This window comes from Hippoglossus stenolepis, chromosome 12, assembly GCF_022539355.2.
Source record: "Hippoglossus stenolepis isolate QCI-W04-F060 chromosome 12, HSTE1.2, whole genome shotgun sequence".
In the NCBI taxonomy this organism is placed as follows: Eukaryota; Metazoa; Chordata; class Actinopteri; order Pleuronectiformes; family Pleuronectidae; genus Hippoglossus; species Hippoglossus stenolepis.
The window spans coordinates 5,635,935-5,651,563 of NC_061494.1; the positions used below are offsets into that span (position 1 = coordinate 5,635,935).

At 42.0% G+C, this 15,629-nt stretch overlaps 1 protein-coding gene across 2 annotated transcripts in view; it reads left to right on the forward strand.

The window, feature by feature from the left end:
* Nucleotides 1–13,347, forward strand: part of LOC118119305 (kinase non-catalytic C-lobe domain-containing protein 1) — a 38,760-nt gene extending 25,413 nt beyond the window's left edge. The window contains exons 18-31 of one of the 2 annotated variants that reach the window (XM_035173141.2): nt 122–480; nt 1,380–1,473; nt 1,566–1,663; nt 1,767–1,951; nt 3,924–4,034; nt 4,582–4,729; nt 4,990–5,145; nt 5,339–5,545; nt 5,683–5,765; nt 6,863–7,016; nt 8,592–8,714; nt 9,011–9,070; nt 9,488–9,645; nt 11,179–13,347. In XM_035173141.2, the coding sequence (XP_035029032.2) occupies nt 122–480; nt 1,380–1,473; nt 1,566–1,663; nt 1,767–1,951; nt 3,924–4,034; nt 4,582–4,729; nt 4,990–5,145; nt 5,339–5,545; nt 5,683–5,765; nt 6,863–7,016; nt 8,592–8,714; nt 9,011–9,070; nt 9,488–9,645; nt 11,179–11,407 (2,165 nt within the window). In that variant the 3' untranslated portion in view covers nt 11,408–13,347. Of the gene's footprint in view, nt 1–121; nt 481–1,379; nt 1,474–1,565; nt 1,664–1,766; nt 1,952–3,923; nt 4,035–4,581; nt 4,730–4,989; nt 5,146–5,338; nt 5,546–5,682; nt 5,766–6,862; nt 7,017–8,591; nt 8,715–9,010; nt 9,071–9,487; nt 9,646–11,178 lie in introns of those variants that run through there. The other variant, XR_004698068.2, reaches the window with a different exon arrangement.
* The last annotated feature ends 2,282 nt before the right edge of the window (nt 13,348–15,629 follow it).

The window sequence follows — 15,629 nt, forward strand, 5'->3', positions numbered from 1 at the left end:
TCTGTTTTCTCCTCAAATCCAGTTCGTTTTGTTGTTTGGTTGCTCTCCATGTGATTCAGTCCTCTCTCTTTTGCTTCTTTCTCCCTCCCTCTCTTTCTTTCTCTGCTGCCCCTGTCTGCAGGCGCGAGCACGGACGGTTCAGACGCAGGGGTCATGGAGGGAGGAGATCATTCAGTGGGGGGCAGCGATGAAAGCCCCTCTGAAGCCGAGTTTCTGTCGGCGAGAGAGGATGGTCTGCTGGGAGCCCTCCATGATGAGCAGATGAGCCCTGACTGCATGGAGGACATGGAGGACAGCGACTCCCTGGTGTCAGAGCAGCTCCTCCTGCCCGGATCCAAAGCAGGGGGAGCGGGCCTCAGCTTGAGCCCGGCATGGACCTTGGCCTTTTTTGGCGAAGACAGTTTTAGTCCAGAGGTGATGCAGTATGCAGTGAATCTGGGACAGCACACAGGATCGCCGTGTCTGGATTCGAAAACCCAGGTGAGTGAACCTGTAGAGGAGAACGCCAGTGAGTCATATGTGACCTTTACTCTGTGTTTGAACACACGGCAGACTGCAGCAAGCATCTGATTTATTTATCAGATTCTATTACACTAACACAATGCATCTTGTATGTTCTGCATGTTGCAGCGATGGGTTGTGTGTTGAGTTTTGTTTTTTTAATGCAAACGCTGCTATTATATGAAGTCTCGATATTTTTTATCAAAAAGACAGAATATGTTTTAATTATTGTCAACTCAACTCAGAAAGGATCTATATAGTATTGTAAGATTAGGATAAGATAAGGATAATACGATTTCTGATTCTTTATGCTTATTATCAATGAGCCATCCAAGAGCTTGTTCAATGCAGTTTAGCTTCCCAATTCCATCCCGCCTGTCACTAGGTTGAGTTTTATGAATAAGTCCAGGAACTATTTTCTTAACTGTAATGAAGTGGGGCATGGTCAGGCTTTGGGGTAAATAGGACAAGAACACGCGGGGGGCTTTGGGATAATTGGCATATTATTCTCTCTAAACTGGATCTGAATATTAATATGTTGAACTTAGCCCTTGGCAGAGGAAGTTATTATCATTTCCAAAAGAATATTAATGAATAGTCTTTGTGTTTGCACACTTTGATGGCACCACTACTCCTTCAGAGGGTTTGTGCAGCAGCTAATAGCACACCTTTTAAGAGCTGTGCGACTTCTCACTCTGTTCACTTCAAAAGAGCCAATTCGTTCTTTTGCCACAATGAACAGAGGAGAAAAGGGAAAATAAAAACTGTCCTCCCCCCACACACACACACTGGAAACACCTGCAGGCTTCTCTTACTGAAAGGCAATGTGCTGTTATTTTAAGGCCTTTGTGTGATTTTGTGCGATTTCCTTTGAACAGGAACTGCAGCAGCAGCTGATAATTGAAACAAGGAACTTGAAGAAAACTAGAAATTTCTACCAGAAACTCGTTCTGCAAGAGAGAAAAAATAAAGGTTGGTTGCCCGTTTCCTAACACTGCCGCTGTAAGAAAATGGCCTGCTTTGCCTCCTGTATAATCTCTAAAGCTATGTACTGTCTCACCCAGGCTCTGGGAGCAAATTGATGCTTTCCAAACTCAAGTCCCAGCTTGAGGAACTCAGATCCAAAGTGGTCTTCTTGGACTGTGTGAAGAAATACCTTGAGGTACTGGCAAAGCAATGCAATACTCAACACTGCTGTTTCCTCATGAATGTCTTAACAATTTTACTCCTCTTACCTTTGATATGATTTCCTTTTATTTCTGCAGATTCTCAGTGTGGAGCAGTGGGGTATGGAGGTTTCATTATTACCCTCTTTGGCTGTCTCAGGATCCGGCTCCTTGGACCTCCAGTCCTCTGAGGACCCCTCTGGTCTGAACTTTGGCTCCAGCAAAGGGAAGAGAACTCTGCAGGCTGGCTCTCCGCTGGGCCTCATGGCTAACCTCTACACCAGGTATTATTAATGAGGGTTTGTATTTGAAATGTGTAAGCCATCGCCTCTTGAGCCATGACGTTGTAGGACTTGTGATGCTGTTTCAAAGTGCTGGGCACCCCCTGTGATCCACGTTCTGTGCTCAATTATTTACCTTCCCTGCTGCATTTCATGTGTCCAACAAAGGGATCTCACAGGTCAGAAAATCCCAGGACTTCACCGAGACACTGAAGATCCTTCATGTTACTGTTTGTACAACAGACATGTTTTTTCCAAGACTTTCTTTACAGCTGGTGTCATGAAAGTCCTAGTTTATAGTATTGCTGGGATGCTTTAACAACATGCGAGCAGTATAGCTCAGACTAAAATATCATAACAGTGGCATGTCGTGACATTTTGTACATTCATGTCCCCAGAGGATGAATCCTACTGATGATGGTATAGTGCCACCTGCAGGTCAAAAACAGACTTTGTATTGTATTGCACTGCATTTGTTTGGGGGACGATGTTTCCCTGCAGATTAATACTCATATGTGAGTATTTACAGCCGCAGGATGATGTAGTACAGTTTGTGGGATTGATTCAAAATAGTGAGTGGAGCTCTGTGGCTCAGAGGAAGAAAGAAACTGGTAATATATAATAATCAGTATACGCTGGTTTTGGTCTTTTCAAAGGATTCGTTGATATTTATGTTGCTCTCTCGTGCCACTGTTTTTTAAAATTATGTTTCAACATCGGTGACATTACGCATTGTCTCAATTTAAATCTGATATGTAAACAATGTCACGGCTGTTCTGAACTTTAACGTTATAGAATGTGCTTTGTGTGTTGCTTTGGGAAACAGCATAAACATGAAGAAAAACAAGGTCATAATCCAGGCATTTTATCCTGAGTTTCCAATGCCTCCAGCCAAAGCCTTTTTTCACTTAAGACATTGATAAGACTTGTTTTCAGTTCATGTCCTCAAATGGTGGCTTATTAAACAGCTTAGTCAGTTTATTGACATCTTAGTCAAACTACACAAACAGATATATAAAGAACTAAACATAGACAAGGGTGTAATTTAATCCTCATCTATCAAGGTGGAAGAAACTCTGTGTTAGGCTCAGTCTAAAATCCAGATGAGATTATTTCAGATAACAATACATATTTTATTATTTATTCTGCCTTGTAAACTGCACAGTTTTCTGGTCTGTATCAGACTTTTCATCCCTAAACCTTATGACAGAAGTAAATTTACCTTTAGGTACAAGGTACTTCATTTTGTCTTGGCTGGTCAGAGTCCTTCTCCTTTTTTAGAAACGCTACCATGTTCACTCTCATGTGTGTTTGTGTTGCCTTCATGGAAACCTCCTGTCTGCACCTGGCAAACCACTGTCCAAATAACAAGAGTGTCATTTGTGGCACAACGAAATAAATGATGGAAACTAATATTTATGATATTAGTTTAAGCATTACACATGTTTCTATTACAACAATATTGTATGGCCATATCACATAGGCCTATAGATTATCATTGGGTTAGTGCATTAACACTAATCCAGATTAACACTTCTGAAACCAAATTTACACCCTTCAACATGGAGGATTTTGATGAATTGCCATTTGTCTGCCAGCTCACATGAGAGCCACCACCAACAATGCTTTGATTTTTGAGAACGTTGAATGACGCCACTGCTTCCTCTGAGAAAGAGGCATTTAAAGTGATCTAGGGCTGGAAGAGCTTTTTTCTTAAAATGTTGTGGGCACAGAGAAGTTGGAGGCAGAGCCCGGGTGAAACAAAGATCATATGGAGGGACTACATCTCCCACATTGTCTGAGAGTGCTTGAAGGGAGGAGTGGAAAAATGATGCTGCGGACAACTTGGTTAACCAGGATTAGGAACTGGTTAGAAAAGATGATCACGTGTTTCCACATGTTCTTTTTCTACAGTTATACTACTATTGTGTACTATTATACAATAAAGTTTATTAAATGATTATTCCCATCACAGAAACGCGGCTGTGGAGGGCTACATCCAGCAGTTCCTTTATACCTATCGTTTCTTCTGCACGCCTGAGCAGTTGCTGCAGTTCATAATGGATAAATTCATCAGTGCTGCAAGGTACAGTATATCTGCTATCTCATCGATACATAGACAAACAGCATCGTGCAGTGGAGTAGGCTACAGTATGCAAAAAACCCGTCTCCAATCTAATTTGCGTCTTGGGGGACTATATTTGCTCGTGGACATTTACTCTTGTGAGTATTTACAGCGGCAGGGTGATATAGTACAGTGTGGCTTTGTGTGTTTAAAAAAAATTTGGGACAACAATGGAGCTCTGTGGCACAGAGGTAAGAAAGATACAGGGTATCAGCTAACACGCAATAATAGGATCAGTTCATGGTGGATTTTGGCCTCTTCACAGGTCTCTGTCAAATATACACATGTTTTAGTTTCTCTCTGTTGCAACTCTTTTTGAACCACTCATGTAGTTGTTACATAAATTCTGCTGTGCTGCAAGGTACAGAATATTATTACATCCACAAACAACATAGTGCAGTAGAGTAGGGTCCAGTTTGCCATGAAACCCATGAGAAGCTTTAAAGCCCTCAGTACATGAAACCCTTTCTGCTAATTGTATGATGATCATATTTGATTTTTATTCCAGAGAAGCTCCAGACATGTCAGCAGAGAGTGAAAAGATCTTCCATCGCAGTTTGGACCTGCTCCAGTTCTGGATAACAGACTGTCAACAGGTGGACTTCACACCAAAGTCCAGCCTGGTGGATACATTAGAAACATTCCTTCATACTGAGGTACATAACCTCCGGCCGACCATAATATTAATTATATTATAATATAATATAACAAATTCAACTCAAGTCATTTAAGTGTCTTGTTAGATGACAGAAAATACCAACACATGTCGATGAAAATTTGTATCTAACTCTAGATGAAGTCTGTATTGACCACATCAGCATGTTTTGGTGGCGGTTTATTTGTTTTTGTCATGTTTCTTTTGTCTCTTTAGTAACTGTTTATATTCTGTGTTATTTATTATTGTATGTTTCCACAGGTAATTCCTGTTGACAGCCGGGGGCAGGACCTTCTTGCGGCTCTCCACACTCCACCAAGTACAAGTAGGAGCCATGGAAGAGGAAGTCTCATCAGCATTGAGGAGGACGATGACTCCGTTTGCTTACATTCATCTACTGAGGATCTCGGCAGAAAGGTCACTACCGATTATTGATTCGTTTTTGTTTGGTTCAAGTTCAAGTCTGCACGGCAAGTTGATGAGCTCACGTTAGTCAGCACGTCGCTTTTACTTACCTTCTGGGAACCAAAAATATTTCTGAGACATAAACGTCTACATAATTCCGAAAAATGCCTCCCCAAATTTCAAAGTCTCTTTCTGAACTTTTCAGTGGAGGATCTCAAGAGTGGTGGAGCCCTCTGCATCCATGCCTAAAGATAAGGCCTTCTCCATTGCTGCAGGTTTGCCTATGCCTTGCTACGGCGCCCTGGTGGACAGTCCGTCCAACGTCTGCCCGCACAGTGAGGAGCGACTCCCGTTCAGCCAGAACGATTACAGTGCACAGCACATAGCCCAGCAGCTCACCCTCCTGCAGCAGGTACACAGTACTCATCCTCCATGCATTCAGTGTTCATGCTGTTGTCTCTTTAAACCACTAGAGGGAGACATTTCTCTATAAATGCATAGTGATGTTCTGATTAGTCAACTTGAGGTTTAACTCTTTTTTAAATGCAGGATATTTTCCAAGGATGTCATCCAGTTCACTTTCTCAACTCGAGAGTGCAAGGAATCACAGACAACGTGTTGATCCCAAACAAGTGAGTGTAATATCGATACATCTTGATGATGAATTAAAGGGAAAACATAACATTAAGATGCTCCGTAACCACATGGACCACCTCCTCAACAGCGCTCTTCACCAGAGATCACAAGTCTGTGGTGTTCTGATGCTTGTGGTAGAAAACACTGTCTGATATGTTGATCCAGAATCTCCCACAGGAGTTCAGTTAAGATCTGCTGAGCGCCGCAGCAATTCTCCTCTTTAGAACAATCATCTTACAGTCAACAGCCCCTCATGACCTGTATGAAAGAAAAGAAAAGAAAAGACCTGTATACAATATATTACTTAAACTTCTCTGCTTAAAACGATACAGTCCACTTTTAACAGTATATTACATTGTTGTACTCTACTTCTGAACAGTATGTCTGATTATACATAATATACAGATGTATATACGTGAAGCAGCATCAACAAGACAGCAAATAATGACACAATGACCAAATACACTTCCATAGCCTGGGTTTGGCCTGATTGACTGTAGCATATTTGTGCGATTCACAAACCAAACATCTGTGTATTGATGGAAACAGTGTTCTGTTTACAGTTTTGGTTTAGTTTTCTTTGCTGTTACCAGGATAATCTGCTCAGTATCAACAACAACAGCACCATTCATTCTACCACACACAGGCCACTGTGTATTGGGTGCACATAATCTATAATTTGCATCTCTAGTCTCATACTGCAACACAGAATCATTGTTAACTCTAGTTGCCCAATCCTATAATCAATCAATAAATGAAAATGCATTTATACTTCTGATTTCATACAAATTCATCTTAATGCACTTTACATAAGCATGTGTGAGCCTAAATAAAATAAATCATTATGGATGTATAGATTAAACAGTAATGGACCTAGAACTGAGGCTTGTGGGTCCACACAATGGATGATAAAGAGACACAGTGAGACCTGTCAGTGAATTCAGAATCTGCAGCACGTAGACATTTGGCATGTTTCTTGATAAATGAATACATTAATGAGTTTAACATTTTCTGACAATAATCAATTTATTGTTGTTTATGTACCAATTTCCCGGTATGAATTTTCCCTGCAACGCTTTTTTCTGACCATTAGGAATGTGTCACAGCACATCCCGCCAGCAGAGGGCAGCACTCCTCATGTATGTGAGGGGACACCGTCAGACAGTCACCTGCAGCAGCTGCTCACTTATGCTGAAAGTGTCACAAACTGGATCTCCTCTGAAATCGTCATCTGTGACTCCACCAAGGTGAGAGGAGACATACGATAACACATGAGTCTAACAGGAGTCAGGAAAAAAAACAGCTGTCCCAGTCTGAGCTTTGTGATCTCATCGGACACAGATCACAGATTTCCCCATGTGTTTCCTGATTCTTCTCTGTTAATGTACTGAATGGGTTTGATACCTGAAACTGTTTCTCATTCAGTGGCTTCATAAGCTGTCGTTTCAGAATTTCAATGAATATAAGTTATTAGTTGGGATGAACAACATTTTTCAACAGAGCTGTTTACTAAGCCAAGCCAAGGACAGGGGATGTTGCACCTTGTTAAGCCCTATGAGACATGTAACTGATGTGATTTGTGAATATGGGTTATACAAATAAAATTAGATTGATTGATATGACCATTATCACACCTAATGTTAAACTAGGGAACTGCCCTGAACACGATTGAGTGTATAAAACGTGGATCTAACCCACACAGGTCTCAGGGCCTAAGGTTCGTGTGGATCTGTGAAGATTTCTAACACAGGGCAGGTACAGACACGTCTGAAAAGTACCGGCAGCTTGGGAGAGTATAATGTGTTCCCAAACGCATCATTAGCTGGCTAAGCACTTTGTCTTCCACCACGGAAAAAGACTGGTCAACAAGGGCTATAAAGTCTGTGATTTGTCGATCGCTGTCTATAGTAAACTTCTAGCAGGTTTCAAATTCCATTTCCATAAGGCTTTGTTGCAATGATGACTTTTCAGGTGACTTATTATGTTATATTTAAGATTTGTTGTGCTAAAACTTGCAGTCTTTTCCCCACCGCTCGGAATCAGGTTCAGTGCTTTGCTGCCACCTGCTGACATAGTACTGTCATTGCAATAATTGGTTCTATTTATCATAAATGTCCTAATTGAAAAAAAAAAAGTAACCCTTTATCAGTCTCAATAATTATAATATGCTCCTAATTATTAGTATCATTGTTCGTCGTGTTTTTGTCCTTTAGCTACTTCTTCATACTTTCATGTGGACGATCCATTCAATCTTCAAAATGTTCAGTTCACTTCATTGACATTTGTGTCATTTGTCACACTGATGTGACTGCTCACATTCTCTAACTGACGCTGCAGCTCTTTCGAGTGCACTTGAGCAGTTTCTGCTGCTTCAGCTCAAATTTCTGTTAAGCTTCAATTAAACTTTTATTTACATTTGACCTGACCTTTCACCTCTTTCTCTTCTAAAGGCGTTTCAGTCATCTTTCATTCTGCAAGCCTCGATTAAACTTCTTTCATTGCTTACACATGAAAGTAGAACCTAAAAATCTTTCCAGCCTTTTTAACCTGTTCACGCATTTGCACCAGAATTGAAGCTCAACTTCTCCTTCATATAATTTAGCCTTTTCTAATTTAAATGGAAAAATAATCTGCAGTAGCAGTAAAGCAAAACACTCCACAATGCACTATTAACATCAACTGTAACTACTTTTCCTGTGGACTTACTTCATTATGCAACTGTCCCTAGTCCCAAGAAAAAGCATAAAAGTGAAAGAGCCACTTTGACACTTTTCATTTTGCCTTGTTTAGCATCTTTCCTCCGTTGTTCTCTTCTTTCACAGACACAAGTTGCTTTGGTGACCAAGTATCTGTGGATCGGAAAACACTGCTACGAATCGAGGAACTTCGCCACAGCCATGCAGGTCCTCGGAGGTCTGGAGAACGTGATTGTCGGGCAATTACCAGTAAGGCTGCGTCTCATAAATGACCCCAAAACGGATTCTGAGTTTGTGTATTAAGTCAGATGCCCTTGAGTGAAATGTTTTCTTCAGCCGCGATGGAACTGAACTGGTGTTTAATTGGTTTCGCAAATGAGGAATCAGCATTAATGCATTTGAATAGGATGAATAAAGAGAGGAGGAATGGGGGCACTGAATGGGAGTAATTAAAAAAGCTCACAATGCAACAGTGGTGTTGCTGCGGTTTAATTCATCTTCATTTTGGAACTACTAAAAACAACTTCCTCATCTGTTGCCAACAGGCTTGGAAGCATCTGTCGTCCAAGATGTTTGAGATACTGGAGGAGCTGCGAGCTGTGCAGGTGTGTGTGAGTAGGTGTGTTTGTGCAAGTGCACACTCACGGTGTTGTAACTGAAGGCTGGTCACATATTGTGAAACTGGGCTGCAGGGCAAACAAACCAATAGCAAAACAACTCTGAGCAACTTGCCTGTGTGCTGAGAACCAGCAGCTGGTTGTCCTTCTGAAAGTGAGACTCAATGCAGCAGATTTCCTCTTCCTGTGTCATAAAAACAAATGTGATGCTCCGTTGATTTTGAAATGTAAAGAGGTTAAATGTGTTGAAAATCCTCACAGATCCTCTCATTCATATTCCATCGTAATGGACATTGTTATACAGCATCAAACACTTTTGGCCTAATTGGAAGTTTTCTTTCTTTTTTTCTGTTCCATTAAAAACTACTTCATGTAGCATGCAGATTAAATGCTCCCTCTCCTCAGGTGTTTCTGAAGAGTGACGACCTGTGTCTGATGGGTGGGGAACACCTGAGGACGAGGCCCACCCTGCCGCCGGCACATATCCTGGCCATGCACGTCCAGCAGCTGGAGATTGGAGCCTTCACACTCACTACTGGAGCCTACAAGTGGACCAAGCTCAGGTGAGGAGAGATCCAGATCCTTTTTAGATCTGTGATGAGGTGCTGTTGACACGATGGGGCCAAGTCGGAATCTGTTCCATTTCTGCTTTTGTTTCTTAACCCCTGGTTGCTGTCACTGACTATTGTAAACATCTATCAATTATGTTATTTTCAGTTGGCTTACTTTGCCTTGTAGCAACATTTCAATTAACTGTATTTAGTTAACATTACTTGTGTTCCCACTGAAATGGTTCAATACTTCCAGATACAGACCGCTAATTGCTGATTTACAAAATTGGCCATTTTTTATATTTATCACTAAACTGGCAGATTTTTTTGGTCCACAATTCCAGTTATATTAATTATAATATAATAATAGGATAAGTCTATTTTTGAATATGTAAGCTGTTTGCCAATTCAGGAGGATGTGGTCTATGTGGCCAATGAAAGTTGAGTCATTCCTGGGAAGGGGCAGCTTGTCCTGCCCTTGTTGCTTAGCAACAGAGCTGCAGATGGACATGATGAGAAAGTTTGAATGCCCCTTGTTTTTTTCTAATTCGTACGGTGAGCTACACAGTGAGTTGAAGCTTGATATTTATATTTACAAGCATCGAACATTTTGGTCTCATCGTTTGCCGCCGACAATATTTCCTTGAAAAACCGTTTGACACCGAAGTGCATTGAATGGTGGGATAGGGTTAGGGTTGGTCTGAGAAGGATCCACATGTTGGAGCCCTCAATGCTCAGGAAGGAAAGGATCGATTTGTTGGCTGCATTCGATGGAGCCATGGAAATGGAGCAGCCTAGTCACACTGGTGTGACACATTCAGTCTTCAAATGCAGCTTCTGAAGGAGGGAAACCCTGAATTGAGACACACCAATAAAAAAATAGTCATGTTGTTAGATGTAGGAAAGAGCATTGTCTTCACTGGTTTGGTTTTCAGCAAAAAAATGTCAATAGACTTGTAAATTCTTATAAGCATGTAAATATAAAACACAGCTTTCTTCAATTAATCTGATAACGATCCTTGTGATAGTAAATATGAACAGTCAGAACCATTAACTAAGAATGAACTCTCTCCACACATACATGTGCATCTATGAAAAAGTTGGCCAACTCGCTGCGAGGACGTGTTTTCCTGTGTCCTTCTTCTTCACTCCAATATGGCTGACCAGATGCTGAGGTCGCAGCAAGTGGCGGCTGGATGGTAATGGCACAGCTGCTGAATTTGGGTTGTTGGTAGGGGTGCCAGTGTTGCACCAGATGGCACCCGTGGGATGGGGTTCAATTGGAAAAGAGGTTTTGGCCCAGAAGCTGAGATGAGACTGGGTGTTGCCAGATGCTGAGGTCAGGAGCTCTAGCGGGGAAAGGCAGATCCACAGCTGTTTAGTGTGGACCCCGGGTTATCCCACTCTCTGCAAATCAGGTCACAGACAGAAGCTGATGATGTTGTTAATGATGAATATGCAGCGGGACATTATTGTTTATTATTTTCATGTTTTCACTCTGTCGCATGTTGCTTCATCCTCTCGTCCATCCATTTATATTCCCAGGAGCATAGCAAAGGTTGTGAGTCAGGTCCACGCCTTCCAGGAGGCGGTGTACTCCTACAGCCCGGACCCGGAGCTGCAGGCCTACCTTCAGCGCTGCATCGCCCGGCTCGCCACCTCTGACATCCGCCTCTTGGCCGCCGACAACGATCCCAACATCCAGCAGTCCAGTGAGCGACAGACACGGAGAATCCAGGACACGCTGAAGCGGGTCAAGGCCACCTTCCAGTGAGTCCTGGCCCGGTCACACGCGTTAGTCCTGAGAGAGCGAGTCACCACCAACAGGTCGACACCGCATGTCCAAGCCCAGACTGAGGCCCCATGTCCCATGGCCCCATGTCCCATGACCCTCAGATGCCTCTGTCGTCCCGACACCACAGCCTTTTAGCCTGGACACCCCCTGGCAAACTCTACATCACACACATTCTGCTTGTTGGTCACACATCTCAGTATTTCTCTGCCAAAAAGACAAAAGTCATGGGTGACGTTTGTAATCTGAAATCCTTCTTCCTCTGTTCATAATGTATAATGAAGTTTTTTTGTATCTTTATTTGTGAACTGATCTTGTATTTTAGATTTTAAGTCCCACACATAATCATACGCAGAGTGAACATGGCAGCAGCAATGCAAAATACATGTCCAACATCAAGGCTGGATCACCAACATTAGTATGATCCCTTAAAACTTTTTTTTAGGAATATGCACTATTAAACTACAACATCAGCTGATATGATGAGGCCCCAAAGTTTGAAGCCTTCTTTTTTTTAGCCACACGGGGAATGGCAGTGCCAGTCTGCTAGTCACTCAGTCATTTGTTCCACACTGAAATATCTCAACAACTATTGAATACTTTCCATGAACCTCTCGAGGCCAAGTGGAAAACCATGCCTGTCTGAGCTGCTGAGACTGTTATGGTCCTGTATTTTTTATTTCCTTATTCATTAATTTTTTTTGGAGGCCTTTTTGTGAGCTTTTACAGCTTCTCCCTGCACTGTGTTGGATTGTGATGAATGTCAGAGAGAGTGTGTTGTACTGATTTTAAAGTAGGCCTTGAGTAAGGCTATAGAGAGGGATGAGACACAGGTTCAGTCTGTATCAGGAGAGCATTCATATGTGATTTTGCACTTTGCTGAACACAAAATGTCTCTTCAGCTCATTGTTATCTGTGTTTCCACCGCGGTCTAAAGACCCCGGAAGATTAGCCAAATTAGTCCTCTGATGTGTGAAAGCGCGCCCCGCAGTTATCATACGTCATTTTTGTGTGCGACTATACAACATACAGTTTCCTCCAGACCAAAAGGTGGCGGTATATAGAATATACAACAATGCTAACACCATATATAGTAGATACACTGAGCAGACATCTTCATTTCTGGAAAACATGGAGGAGATTCAAGTCCTGCTGCTGTTGATCGTCTTTTACTGGAATCAGCTGGCTCAACTTGCAGGAGATCACAGCAAACACCTTATTGGTTTTGTGTCACTGATTCAAGTTCACACTGGATATCATCCTCAGCAAAAAAAAGGCAAGGCAAAGTGCGTATTCCTGAATTAGATTATATTCATTTAACTCACCACACATGAACCAGGAAAGGACATACTAAACACAATTTACAAAAAATAGGAAGAATTGGGGCCCAGCGAGTCCTTTTTGCCTCGGATCCCCTGGCAGGTAAATCCAGCCCTGACCAACAAACACATAAATCTGCTGAATTGTATTTGACGTGCAGGAAACAAGACCAAATGAATACACAATCTTTTAATTTACGGATAATTGATTTTGTCTAATCTACAACAGGTAGATCTGTTTGTTTACCAAATGAGATTCATGTGACTAGACTGGTAATTAATATCTAATATTAATTCAATTTGAACAGCACAATGTGAAACAATTTCAATTTATTAACAGTAGTGTGTCGTGAAAGCTGAGAACTAGACGAGCCTGCTGTCATGACAATACCTTTCCATTACCGACAGACTGAAAGGACATAATGAGATGTCAGTGTGCAAAATGTTACTTGATGAACGATTTTCTGCCTGTGTCTATTTTTCTATTTTCCTGCCCGCTCCCTCTCCTCCATGGTTCTCTGCCCTGAAACACACCGTGGAGATGGAATGTGACGTGCTATGAAGATTCGCTTAATTTAGCCAAATAAACGCGATTTTATAAGCTCCCTCTTGCCAGAGCGTGTTATTGTCAGATAATATCCGTGATGGAATGGCTGCATGGCAGGTTACAGCCCCGTTAGATCTGTCAGGGAATGTGGGTCGTGGTGGGAGAGCTGAAGATTGGGTTTCTCTCCTCCTATAGGGATTCACTCCGAATGGTAATGACATCATACTTCTCCCTGGTATTTCTTCCTCATGAATATCATGTGATCGCATTAAGGCCACATCGTATTTTAAACCTGTCACAAGGACAGGTCATTACTTCACCCAGGCACATCTAGCTCTTGTGTGTTGTTGTTTGGGGGTCCGATGGGTGCCACTGCTGCATGTGTTCAAATAATAACCATAACTTCAACATCAACATTTTTAAAACCAATTATGTAGAAAAGTATTAGAGTGGTAACAAACTGCAGAACTCACACAGTTAATGAAGGTGACTGAACATCACCATAAAGCGTTGTTATTGTACTAACCCTTTATATAAAGTATTGTTGTTTTTGTTATGTTAGGTCGGCTGTTATTGAATATATGCCAAATACTTTATATAAAGGATATTTCTAAATGTATTTTTTCACTGACATTTGTATTTGTCATACCTGGTGACATCATGTGTATCTGGGTTCAATCAAGGCTGTTCAACAAACCGACAAACAGTTTAAATACTCAAATGAAATCAATCCAAATAGACTTTATATGATCACAGATAAGGAGCCTAAACCCCATTGTATTTAACCTTGTTTCAGAGCTGGGCTCCAAACAGATGTGTCGCATCAGAGTTCATAAACACCTCTCAGAGATATAGAAAGAGTCATGAAGTAAAACCATTGTTATTATGCTTCAGTGTCCCAGTACAGCATTAGAATACAGTGACTGCGGCCTCTCCTGCGGGACAGACACACAGGCAGAGCCCGGGCAGAGCTGAGGAAATCGGCGCAGTGTGAAGGCGACGTCCCGGGCGCTTTTTATTGTTATCTAACGGGATCAGGGCGCATCTTCAAAGCTTCCCAGATAAAGAGCCCCGAAGGGCTGATGGGGCTGCTGCCTTCACAGCGACAGATCACCGATAAAGGAGACAAGTAGGCCCGGCCTCTTATCTGCATTGTCATATAACTAAACGATCAGTTTAGCGGCATTGTCCCCGAGCTGCTGCATGCCGAGAGCTCAGGGGAGGGGCGCACAGGTTAGGCGCGGTCTCATGGAAAGTGATCTCTCGGTTTAGTTGGTGCACGATATGAAACTGACAGTCATCGTGTACAACTGTTTGCGTGTACAGGAGAAGATTGGATTTCAAATTCTGTTATATTTCTGTGCCAAATTCGTTAGGCTGCACCGCAGGGAGAGTTAGTATCGCTTCGTAAATGGAACAAAGCCTGCGTTTTTACGCTTGATACGTTTGATTTGTTACAGTCTTCTCTCCATTTGTCTTCTCTTTAATTGTCTATAATCGACTTGTTGTTTACACGTCTATCACGCCAGTTTATAAAACCCTTAGGATAATTATAAATATGATCTCTGATGTCATCTCTGCTGGTATGTGGAGCCGCCATTGCCTGAGTCTGTTCTGAGGGCCTGTTTGCGCTCCCAGGGTTTTTCCCCAGCTTCCTCGCAGCTTGTTTTAGCATATTTACATTTGAGCGGGCAGACAATCAGCTGTAATTGTGTTGCTACTGTAATACCTTTGATCTGGAATGTTTGAAGCGCCTGTGCCAAATGCTGGCTCTCGAGTAGCCGGCGCCAGCGCGCACCGGGGTATCAGAGACATGTCAATACGAAAGTACCCACTGTCCCCCCCCTCCCCACCCAACCCATTTGATAACTGTGAGGTGAAGTCTTCACGAAAGCCACTTTTGTTGTGACGCCACAATGCTTCATAAATGGCACTAAACTTGGGATTTTACGCGCACAAGCAGTTACCTTCGTACAGCCCCACTCTCATTTGGTTCACTGGGAAATGTCTGTAATCGACTTATTGTTGACATCATGACAGTTTATCAAACATGGATCCCAATTAATCAGCCATAACCACAATCCATATGACAGCTCTATGATGAGAAACTACAGTTTCATTAGTTTTAGGAGCCAACACAAGACTGACTTTTAGTTCGGTCACCAATGATCATTTGAACGAAACTAGAAAACCATATCAGTGTAAAATACCCAATTATTAGTACTGGATTACACTTTTAGTTTAAAAAATTCATTTGACTAATTACACATACTGTGTGGGTAAGTAAAAGCTGTGAATGTCATTTAAACTGATTTATATATACTGTTGATTTGGAAAG